This window comes from Ursus maritimus, unplaced genomic scaffold (genome assembly GCF_017311325.1).
Source record: "Ursus maritimus isolate PB19 unplaced genomic scaffold, ASM1731132v1 scaffold_25, whole genome shotgun sequence".
NCBI classification, from domain to species: Eukaryota; Metazoa; Chordata; class Mammalia; order Carnivora; family Ursidae; genus Ursus; species Ursus maritimus.
This window is the reverse complement of record NW_024425008.1, coordinates 1,676,774-1,688,865: the sequence shown is the minus strand read 5'-3', so window position 1 is coordinate 1,688,865 and position 12,092 is coordinate 1,676,774. Positions and strand designations below refer to the sequence as shown.

At 41.0% G+C, this 12,092-nt stretch overlaps 1 protein-coding gene across 5 annotated transcripts in view; it reads left to right on the top strand.

Moving 5' to 3' along the window:
* Positions 1-12,092, top strand: part of MARK3 (microtubule affinity regulating kinase 3) — a 111,469-nt gene that overhangs the window by 91,311 nt on the left and 8,066 nt on the right. For all 5 annotated transcript variants that reach the window (XM_040641373.1, XM_040641372.1, XM_008706111.2 and 2 more), the window contains exons 14-15: positions 2,744-2,847; positions 10,740-10,997. In XM_040641373.1, coding sequence (XP_040497307.1) covers positions 2,744-2,847; positions 10,740-10,997 — 362 coding nt within the window. The remainder of the gene's footprint in view (positions 1-2,743; positions 2,848-10,739; positions 10,998-12,092) is intronic.

Sequence of the window (12,092 nt, the reverse complement as noted above, 5' to 3'; positions counted from 1 at the left end):
TGAGTGTTCAGATCTGTCTTGTCAAGGGCTGTTTCTGATTATTCCACAAACATCTGCTGAGCTTTGTATCATATCAGGTGCTGAGAAGTAGAAATACCTCATAGCCTAGTAAGAAGTAAATAAAACCAAGTGATGACAGTGCAGACAGAAGCCTAACGGAGTCTGTGCAGGACACTGGGAGGGCTGATGGCCTAAGGCCCAGGGATGTCGTGTGCATCTTCAGAGGGCTCTCACGATAGAGAACACTTGACTGAGTCCCTACTGTGTGCCCGGCACTGTGCCAAGTGCTTTTCCGTGTATTAGCTAAATTTTAAAGTGAGAAAATGAAGAAAAGTTAGGTAATTTCCTAAAATTATACTGGTGATCTGTATCCATCTCTTAATCCCTATTCTTAACAAATCCTCCCCTTAAGTAGGTAGTATTTATTAAATTCAGTCTATTCAGTTTCAGGAACTTTTCTGTGAATTAAAACGTGTTCTATCTGACTCATATAGTAATTATTATTTTTTGCACTTTTGAACTAATTTTAGAAAGAATTTGCAGAGAATATACAGTCTTAGGAATATTCTGTAACCACGTTTTTTTTCCTAGAAAATTAACAGTGACACAGCCCTCCCTCTACTTCAAAAAACCCAAAGTGAGGGGACCCATGGAGAAGCTCGGCTGCTCCTTTCAGGAGGCTTTTATTGGTGCTGTTCTGGGGATAGGAGCTCATAGAGAAGCCCAAGGGGGTTTCTCTGCTCCATCCTCTGACCTTGTGTTTTATCAGAGTAAACCCTGTGTGAAAAGTTTTTTTATTTTGCCTTCCTAATGCTATAAAGTTGGGTTGTCACGTCACAGCCCTACAATTTATGTTCAGCCTCCAGCTTTTGTTGACAGTTGTGAGAGGAAGGTAAGACTGGTGTCCTCTGCCTTTGTGACTTTCTGTCCCTGTTGATCTACTCAACTGCGCCCCTTCCTTCTGAAGGCGTACCCCAAGCATTATCAGTCATCCATATCTGATTATTTATAAAAGAAAAAAGTAACGTTATTAAAATTTTCTCCCATTTAGACTATAATTTCCCTGTACATGGTCTACTCGTGCCGTATTAAAGGTGGCTGCTTTTCTCTTTGTTTAAAAATTGGTCTTATCTGATAAAATTCCTTAGTTGTTAATTCCCTCCTTGTCAATTTTGAAAGCATTCTTTCCTTGCTTAATTTTGAAAGCATTAGCTTTTTAAAAATTGGTGTGAAATTCACGTGACGTAAATAACTATTTGGAAGCAGACTGTTCAGTGGCATCTGGTACATTCACAGTGTTGTGCAACCAGCACCTCTCTCAAGTTCTAAAACTTTCATTACCCCAGAAAAACATCCTATACCCTTTAAATAATCACTCCCTTCTCCCCCATATCCTGGCAACTACTAATCTGCTTTCTCTCCCGATGGATTTGCCTACTGTGGGTACTGCATATATATGGCCTTATCCAATAAACAACCTTTTGTGACTGGCTTCTTTCCCTTGACGTGATAATCTCAAGGTTCATCCAAGTTGAGCATGTGTCAGCACTTTGTGCCTTTTCAGGTGTCAGTTTGTTGCTCTGTTCATCCCTTGATGGACGTTTAGATTGTTTCTACCTTTTGGTTATTATTAATAATATTGCTATAAACATTTATGTGTAAGTTTCTATGCAGACTTGTGTTTTCCTTTCTCTTGGATACATACCTAGGAATGAAATTGCTGGCTCCTATGGTAATTAAATAATTAACTTTTTTTGAGGCACTGCCAAACTCCATACTTTCCAACACTGCACCATTTCCCATTCCTTCCGTATATGAGAGTTCTTATTTCTCCACATCCTTGCCAGCACTTGTTATTTTCTGTTTTTTATTATAGCTGTCCTAGTGGGCATAAAGTGGTACCTTGTTGTGCCTTCGATTTGCATTTCTTTAATGACCAGTGGTGTTGAGCATCTTTTCCTGTGCTCATTGGCCTTCTTTGGAGATATGCCTGTTCAAGTCTTTTGCCCATTTTTAAATTGGACTGTGTCATTTTGTGGTTGAGTTGTAAGAGTTCTTTATATATTCTGGATGTTAAAACTTTACCAAATACATGATGTGAAAATATTTTCTCCTATTCTGTAGGTTCTCTTTTTACATTCTTGGTAATATCCTTTGATGCACAAAAGCTTCTAATTTTGATAAAGTCCAATTTATCAATTTTTTTTCCTTTTGTTATTCGTACTTTGGTGTCATATCTCTGAATCTGTGTAATGCAAGGTTGTGCAGACTTACCTCTGTCTTTACTAATAGTTTTTTAGTTTTAATACTTATGTTTAGATCTTTATTTTTCATTTTTATTATTTTCATACTTATTATTATTTAATTTGTATATTTACCTTATATTTCTAATCCTTTTTGATTTTTGTTTCAAAAGCATTAGCTTTTAAAAACAGTGGATCTCTATCTTCCTACTCTGTTTTAAGTAATCTATGAGTTATTAATTTATGGATTATTACAGCCAGCTTTTTAGAGTCACTCTACCATAGCCAGGTTTCATTCTTTCTGCCAGGAGACCGGGCAGAGGCTGTTGCCTCCACCCCCTTTTGTGATCTTTTAGCCAGTACTACTGCTAGCTTACTGTCAGTTTCTTCAAAGATTAAATTATTCATGTGTATTTAGATGAGCTTTTTTTTCCTCACTATACTCTCCTTATTACTAAATGGTAAAAAAGACCAAAAAATGCCCCCCCTTTTTTTAATAGAGTAATACGGCATCTGGTGGAATGACACGGCGAAATACTTATGTTTGCAGTGAAAGAACTACAGCTGATAGACATTCAGTAATTCAGAATGGGAAAGAAAACAGGTATGAAATTTTACCTGTTTGCAAGAAAATTTGTTTTTCCCAAAAGAAATGGAAGCATGTTGTTTACTTCTCAGTTTTTATAATCAAAATTCAGATAATAATGGTAAGTATTCTTTCACGGTAAGTTAAATATAATGCAAATTTTTAGCAAGATACTAGAATTCCAAGTTCCTCTCATTGTCCAGAGCTTAACCTCCTGGCAGGCTGTGTGTGTGATGGTTTGAAAGGTTGCATCAAATCAGGAAGCTTTCCCACAGGAGACACATCTTAAGCTGTCTTGTAATTGTAGAATAGCAAATAGGGAAGTGGACATTATTTTGTGTACATTAACAAGTTGAACACAGGGTAAAGTGGGCAGGGATAAGGACTGGGGCACAGGGAGCCCAGCCTCTGGAGGACAGTGTGAGGCAGGGTGAGTGAGCCTTCAGTAACAAGCCAGCAGTTTACCAAAGGGGCCGAGTGGATAAGTTGAGTGGGAAAAGTGAGATTAAGTAAGGCCAAAAACCATGGTTTAGGGGGAGAGAAAAAGCAGAAGAAAGAGGTTGGGATTGGTGGAGTAGTTAAATATATTCTGTATGGAACAAATTTCTCAGGCAAGCAGGGATTTTCCTTCTTTCTTTTGGTAAGACTAGCATATAAATTAAATTCAGAGGGGTGAGGTAGAGCCACAATGAGCAAGTAAAGTTCTGGAGTAGAAATCCATTAAGTAAATTCCTACCATCTTTCATTGTCTCCTGACCGCCTACTTGAACATTGTCTGGTCTCGTCACAGTCGCATGTCTGGCATCAAAATGGTTTCTGTTCCCTTTAAATCTCATTAGTCTAATGTTTGATCACTAACTTCTATGACAGCCTAAGCAAAGATTCTTCTTTCCTCTTTCATCCTCAAAACCAGACTGTTTATCATTTCCCTCTTCCATAGACTACTTAACTTGGAATTGCCAGAAAGCTAAAAGCTTGTTGTGTGAGATTATGTTGATTATTCAGTGCATTTTAAAAAATATTTATATTCCAGTATTCTCTCTTCTGATTCCTATGTGTATACTTGTTTTAACATTGTCTTTTTCCGGGGCGCCTGAGTGGCTCAGTCGTTAAGCGTCTGCCTTCGGCTCAGGGCGTGATCCCAGCGTTCTGGGATCGAGCCCCGCATCAGGCTACTCCGCTAGGAGCCTGCTTCTTCCTCTCCCACTCCCCCTACTTGTGTTCCCTCTCTCGCTGGCTGTCTCTCTCTCTGTCAAATAAATAAATAAAATCTTTAATTGTCTTTTTCCTTATGATTAAAAACTATTAATAACTTGACTATAATATGGCAGCTGTGCTAGATAGCTTACAAATAATTGATTTTTGGTAAAGTTGGTAAAGTTTCTTTTATTACTTTCTCAAATTATCAAATTTCTTCTAGTTCAAAGTTATTTAATAGAGTAATTATATCAGTAGAGGACAGTTAGAAGTTTCTTTTTTTTTTTTTCTTTTAAAGATTTAAGGCTCCTCTGCTGGGAGCCTGCCTCTTCCTCTCCCACTCCCCCTGCTTGTGTTCCCTCTCTCGCTGGCTGTCTCTATCTCTGTCAAATAAATAAATAAAATCTTTAAAAAAAAAAAAAAGTTTCTAATGTAAATGTTGTTTCATGACTCTTCTTCCTTTTGGAAGTTCTTCTAGATTGTTCAGCTATTCTGCCAGATTCTTTTTGACCCTTAGGAAATACAGTTCTCTGAGGTACAGAGTCAGACTTTTTTAAAGGCTGTTAAGACCAGGATCTACTCTATGCTCCCCAGCTTGTGTTGTGTGTGCGCACATGCTTTTCTGACTCTCCCTTCCTGCAGTATTCTGTTCACTCTTTGGAAATAGTTTGAAGAATTCTCTGATTTCTTTGGAGTCATTATGTGCCTGTGTCCTCCCTGCAGACAGATTCCCCGTTGGAGCTGACTCCTCCTTATCCCATCCTCGGCCTGATTGCTTCCATTAGCTTCAGTCATTTAAATGCTTTGCTTTTGAAAATGTTGTTTTTATCTTTAGCCAAATAGAGTCTCAGTGTCAAACCTCTCGAGGGCCCAAAATTTGTATAATACGTGGATTTTCTGTTTCTCTCTTACAAATTCATTGAAAAGCCGTGGGAAATTATTGGAGGCCTGAATGCCAAACTAGTCATATTTTTTGCTTTCAGTTAGGGCAGTAAGTGTGACAACTTTCTCACCCCTAAAGTAGGTGCTGAGTCGTAAATTAGATGGACTCACCTTCCTGTGCACTGATGCTTCTTAGGCAGATGTTTACTTTCTCCTCTCCCCATGTAGATCTCTGACTCCTGGACTAAAACACTGATGAGCTACAGGGTGCCTGGATCCCTGTTAACTTCGGAAATAAGGACGTTCATTTTCATTTTTAACAATGAATATGTAGGACTTTTTCTTATATGTGTGTATGTTTATACAGAATTCCAGCGTGAGCATGAGCATGGCTAGTAAAGGCTGAGCAAGTCTAAACCGTAGGCTGTACATGCCCTAAACAAGCTCTTCTCCAGCCTTATTCCAAATCCTGCCGTAAGCATGGGGTGACGCTTTAAATTCTCCCTGTCAGCAATGTCATTGTTTCATCTTTAAATTAATTTTACGGATTGATTCTTACCAGTGCAGTCTTCCTTTTTTATCAGCCTTACTTTATGAAAATAAAGAACTCATTGTTTAAAGGACAGAAGTTACAGGATTTGGCAGACTGTTGCTTTGGCTTGAGCACGTGTGAACTGTTTTCTAAGTCAGACTGTTGTTGTGACACAGGCCGTGCCGAAACCCAGCTTACTTTCTGCTGCATCTCCTGATGTAATTATCTACCTTCTTCTGATGGCAGACTCTGACCGTTGCCCATTTCCAACAATGACAAACAATCGGTGTGAACTAGGCGTGAGAAAGTGTAACCACATCTTCAGTTGTGATTCTGTCGCAGTCATGTAGGTTCTTAAAATGAGTCTTAAACGACTTAGCACAGAGGCCGACACATAGTGCTCAACACATACTAGCTTATGAAAGTGTCGATGATAAACCGTTCAGATGGGAATGTCAAGAATTTTCTTAGTTTACACTAACTTCTCAATTATTTTGCTAACCTACACACATAATATGGACTCTGTGTCCTGCTTTTAGATATCTATAGGACACTGTTGAAAAATGAATTCAGTTGAAGGCCTCCAGAGAAGTAGTGTGATATGGTTATAATAAAGCACAACAGAATCTTTTCAAAGAAGTTTTAGGTATTTGATATTCTGAGTAAGATTTTAAAATTGTAATGTGTCTCTAATAGTTTATCCATTTATCCATTTGTCCTGCATCAAGGCAAGGGATTGAGCAGAGAAAGTTCACACATGTATCTTTTAAGTTATATTTTTAATTCTGCCTTTGCCCAATCACTGAGTATGGTTTGAATGAGCAACCAAAACGTTCCAATCAGAATGTTCTGATATGGCATAAATGTCCTATCAAACAAATTCAAAATACCTATCCTTCAGTAACTGTAAGTAGATTAGAGTTTCCAAAAAAGATAATCAGACATAAATACGAAGCAATTAGATTAATAGGAACCTCATACAAGTTGAATTGTAAGAAACAGTTTGCTATTCCTGTAGGTTAAGGTTTGAAAATGATTTTCTCTTGGACCTAGAAATACTAAAAATGTAATGCAGCTACTATTTTGCTTATGTAGATGATTGTGGGCTAATCTATTAAATATAACCATCATTTTTAGCACTTCTCTGGTGGTAAAATTTTGTCCAGTTTTCACAGCGACCAACTTTATGACCTTTTAGAATATACAGCTCAGTGTGATATTGGGGTTGTCTGTTGTAAATAGAATTTTTGTGACTTTGTACAAAGCTGAAATTCAACAGACATTTAGTGAGTTTACGGTTTCCTAAATCAAGGCTCTAAGCCTAGTGTAGAAGTAAAAAAAAAAAAAAACCTTGTTTTGTGAAACTCATGATGTGACAGGGATTAAATTTCTAAAATAATTCATTTAATTGCCTTTAGGATTAGTGTGTCAAAAATTTAAAAATTTACAATGAAAACATCAATTTACACTTCCCTTTTTAGAAAGGTTTATAGGGGCGCCTGGGTGGCACAGCGGTTAAGCGTCTGCCTTCGGCTCAGGGCGTGATGCCGGCGTTATGGGATCGAGCCCCACATCAGGCTCCTCCGCTATGAGCCTGCTGCTTCCTCTCCCACTCCCCCTGCTTGTGTTCCCTCTCTCGCTGACTGTCTCTATCTCTGTCGAATAAATAAATAAAATCTTTAAAAAAACAAATAGAAAGGTTTATAACTTTAAGGAGGGTCACTTTTTTTGCTGCAAAGTGTCTGTCCGGTCTTGCCATGCTTATGTTCCTTGTAGATCTTGCCTACACCGTCCAGCCGTTGAGTAGTATGCCTCGGGAAAAATAGATCAGGCATCTTCTTGCTCTGTAAGCTGACTAAAACCCTTTCCTTCTTAAGAGTCTTTGGGATCATTCATATTCTCCAGGGAAGAAGCCAGACAACCCCTCTCTTCCTTTCTTCCCTTGCTTTTAATGCACCCATTGATCCTAGCTCCTAATTTGAGAAGAGAATGTCAGTAGCTAGGCAGAGGCATCAAGTGGGTTGACCCTTGACCTGCCCTGAACAGATAGTAGAGCACAAAAGACAGTCATATTTATCTGTAACTTGTTAAAAAATTAAGTTGTATGTATATATATGTGTATGTCTGTATGTATGAGAAACAAGCAAGCATTGCTCAGATAGTTGAATTACTCCTTATTCTGCTGTTTTCCCCCCACTTCTCACTACTGTACTTGACCAGTCTTAAAAAGAGTTGAATCAGTTAGGACTCTGTGTTGCAGGTGACAGGAACCCAGTCCAAACAAACTTAAATGAAAAAGGGCATCTTTGGGGCACCTGGGTGGCTCAGTCAGTTGAGTGCCAACCGACTCTTGATTTCAGATCAGGTTGTGATCTTGGGGTTATGAGATTGAGCCCCACATCGGGCTCCACTCTCAGTGGGGAATCTACTAGGATTCTCTCTCTCCTTCTCCCTCTGACCCCTGCACATGCACTTGCGCACGCACTCTCAAATAAATAAATAAATCTTTTTTTTTTTTTTTTTAAGTGTATCTTTGAGTTCCTGTAACTAAAAAAAGTACAGGGAAAGAGTCAGGGTCCATCTCCTAATTCCGCTGCCTCTGTAGTGGTTCCCTGGTTGGGCTCAGCAGCATTAGACTTGGCATCTTCCCACACTCAGCTCTCCTCAGACAGAAGCCCTGGGGCTGTCCCTGAGTCCATGCTGGTGTGGTTCTGGCCATGTGCCCGTCTCTAAGTCTGTCACTGGCCAGAGTGGCAGGGAAAGTCTGGGGTAGAGTCAGTGACATCCAGAGCCTAGGAACTTGTTTCCCTCATAGCAGAATTCAAGTGTTGTTGCCCCAGGAAAAAGAGTGGGTGCCGAATGGCAAAAACACAAAACTGAATCTATTTTTATCTTCATAAGGCATTTGTTTCCAATTTTTCTGTTACTATATTAGAGCCATTCTTCCAAGTCAGAGGACAGAATTCTCAAACAAGAATGTGGAACAAACAGATCTTCTTGAGCAATTATAGACACATCTTCCCCACCCCCCACCACCAATCAGGACTGTCAGAATTCCAGTGACTCGTTAACTTACCTTTTCAGTTAGGGGAGCATTTATTGATCACCATGCTTTCGGGACACTCAAGCAGGGAAGGGTCACTGTGATTCAGTATGATGTGGAGTAGCAGGTGAATGCAGTACATTGGGGATGATAAGCTGCTGATGGGAGAGGGCATCAGGGAAAACTTCATGGAGAGGGTGACCTCTGGGTTAGATTTGGATGAAAATAGAAGATGCCTGCTTCTTCAGGCACAGAGAATAGTTCCTGTGAAAGTTATTTGACCTGATACATGACCAAGGGATTGCACATCACAGGAGCTCCCAAAAGTTAAGTTCCCAGAGGTAACATCAGAAGGTTAGAGCCTGGAGATACAGCCAGCGCTGGGCTGTGGGTGCCTGAGCGTGCGACTGGGATGCCAGGGTGAGGGATTTGAACTTGGTCCTGAAGACGCAGTGTGTTTTTGAAAGGCTGTAAGCAGATGAGTGACCAGTGAAGGCCAGGAGACCAGTGAAGACAGGTGCTAAGGTATAGGCCTGCGTGGGAGAGGAGGGAAGACCTCTGTGGGGAGACCCTGGGTAGAGGTGGGGAGGGTGTGCAGACTGACGTGCAGGATCAGATTTCTGAATCTCTGGCTCACCTTCAAGGAGAGAAACCTCTTCTTTGGAACTCCAAGGACAGGATGACTGAGCTGGAATTAAGGAGCTGTGTTGCCGTGGTGAAGCTCTTGTCACTCTCTGTGTCAGGTGAAGCTGCAAGAGTCCAGCCACGTCTGTCACTCTTTTTCTTTGTCTACGACCAGTTAAATTACTCTTATTAGTTTTCCTACCTTGAAAAAAGGGGCTCTGTTGACCCCTTAGGAATTTTGACTTCTTTATAAAGAAGTGAATGTCCTTTGTGTAGGAAGATTCTCATCTATCTTTAAACAGCATAGGACACTTGGATAAAGAGCACCTAGTTAGTATACCTGTCATTTTACTAGTCCATTTAAACTATGTCTGTGTGCTTGGGGAACAGGTCGAAAGCACGGTGTGCCCATGTTACAGATTCACTCGACCACTTCAGTTTGAACAGAGACATCTCTCTTGGGAAAGGCTTTATTTTGTACACAGCTTAGAAGACATTGCCCCCTCACATAGATATTCAAACAAGTAAGATGTCATTTTTCTTCTTTAAAGCTGATAAATCTTTTACTGTTTGGAAAAAAAGCAGCTACAGGTTAGTAATTGCTGCGGAATCCCTAAAACAAGGTTAAGAGATTTTTGTTCTAAGGCAAAAATGAGATGGTTTGGGGAGGAAGGTGTGTGCTTTAAATAGCAGGTCGCTCTTTTTGTCACTGCACCATCATATTGTTGTTTCTGCCTCTGCCTGAACCCAAACCCCCTCCCAGCCTGACAGAACTGTTCGCTTACGCAGCTAGCCCTGCCTCAGTTTGTGCCACATCTTCCACCTGTCGGCTGAGACATCAGAAGTCGATGTCCATGTCAGCCTCTGGGCACCCCTCGATGATGGTACCGCCAGTAGACAGTGAAGGAGATAACGGCAAGGCTGTGTAAGACACTGCACACTCCTCGTGAGACTCCTGTGTGCCCGCCGCTGCTCCGTGCTGTGCTGTGGATTTTATAGTCCACGGGTCGTTACTCTTGTGCACAAAGTACCCCTCCTGTGTGTGGTTTTAGTTAAGCGCATCCTGTGTCATGGTGTCCTTGGTCGTCTGTGTGTCTTCATGCTTTTGCCTACTACAAAGGGTGTAAGAAGTCCCCCTCCTATCCATGGTGCTCTTAGCATGTGGAATCTGATAGTAAACATACCATTTGTGTTCATGTGCTTCTAAAACTTTTTAGTTGCCTGTTCTTCAGTTTCACCCGCATAGCCTATATTTCTTTTATATTGGCAAGGTTCTCTGCATGTAAGCAACTTTGAGAAGGAAGCAAAGGGAAAAAGCTTGAGTTAGCCATTCCTTTGTCCTAGAATTTCCCTGCATTAATCTTGTCCTTGAAAATATGTACGTCCTATTCCCTTAAACCTCATGAGGCTGTGTTTCATTATATACTGTTTATTTGATATCCTCCTAATTAGCTTGCCTTTTGGTCCTGAGCCCTATAAAATACCCCCTTAGGTCTAGAGATTTATAGTAACTGATTTTCTCCACCATATGTAAGAGGTATATTGGGATTGTAGATTTTTGTGTGCCATGTTTGCCACAAAGCTGGGCTTTTGTGAACAAAGATGTGAGACTGTTCTGTTCTGATCTTCTAGCACTATTCCTGATCCGAGGACTCCAGTGGCTTCAACACACAGTGTCAGCAGTGCAGCCACCCCAGACCGACTCCGCTTCCCGCGGGGCACGGCCAGTCGCAGCACTTTCCACGGCCAGCCCCGGGAGCGGCGGACCGCCACGTATAACGGCCCACCCGCCTCACCCAGCCTGTCCCACGAAGCCACACCGTTGTCACAGACTCGAAGCCGAGGCTCCACTAATCTTTTTAGTAAATTAACTTCAAAACTCACAAGGAGGTAAGTGCCAGGTGGTGCTCGTTGTTTGGAACAAATACAAGAGCAAAAAGAGCAGTGTCTTCTCTGTTGTGTGAAGCAACTGCCCAGATACTTTTCACTTTGTCTTTTTCTTTCTTTCTTTCTTTCTTTCTTTCTTTCTTTCTTTCTTTCTTTCTTTCTTTCTTTCTTTCTTTCTTTTTTTTCTTCTTTTTGTGAGAGAGAGAGATCACGAGCAACAGGCAGGAATAGAGGGAGAAGCAGACTCCCCGCTGAGCAGGGAGCCCGATGCGGGACTCGATCCCAGGACCCTGGGATCATGACCTGAGCCAAAGGCAGACGCTCACCTGACTGAGCCACCCAGGCGCTCTTCTCTTTGTCTTTAGATCATGTTTTTCTGGTTTATATATAGAACTTTATACTTTAAAACCTTTTAGAATAGGAATTACAGAGCTCAGATTCTTCAGAGAACCAGAAATCCTCTAGCACTTGGGAGGCTGTTGTTTTCTTTAATTGCTGTTCTTTTGATCACACTTCTGTCCACATGCATGTTTACTGCAATTTAGCAAAACCCCACCTCCAGTGTAGGCTGGCACTCCAGAAGCTGTTGCCGCAAAAGACAGCATGCAGTGTGACCAACCCTGGACATGGAGGAGAGAGACATTTTTTCTCTCATCTCCTGTCATTGTCATTGAAGAACACTAAGTTTCTTAAGGCCTAAATCTTAAAATTGTTCTCTGTTGGTCTGAGTAAGTTATAGTAAGAACAAGGTAACTTGCTTAAACGGTGTAGTTTGGCAGATAAAATTCCTGATTTCTTCTCAGCAAGAAGCTAGTATATGGTTGTGTAAAAACACATTTTCCCTTGAGGTACTTTGAACTTTATTTCCATAACCTAATCTGGAGCCTGCAAAGGCTTAGAATCATTGACTGCTATAAGAGGAGGAAGAAAAAGTACCCCTGTGCACCGTAAGCACACAGGCAGAGGCACCGTTGGCTAGGACCACACTCAGGACACCTGAGCACCCTGTGTGCTCAGGACTCCCAGAAGACTTTCTTAAAAATTGAGCCTCATGGGTCACCTGGGTGGCTCAGTCTGTTAAGCGTCTACCTTCAGCTC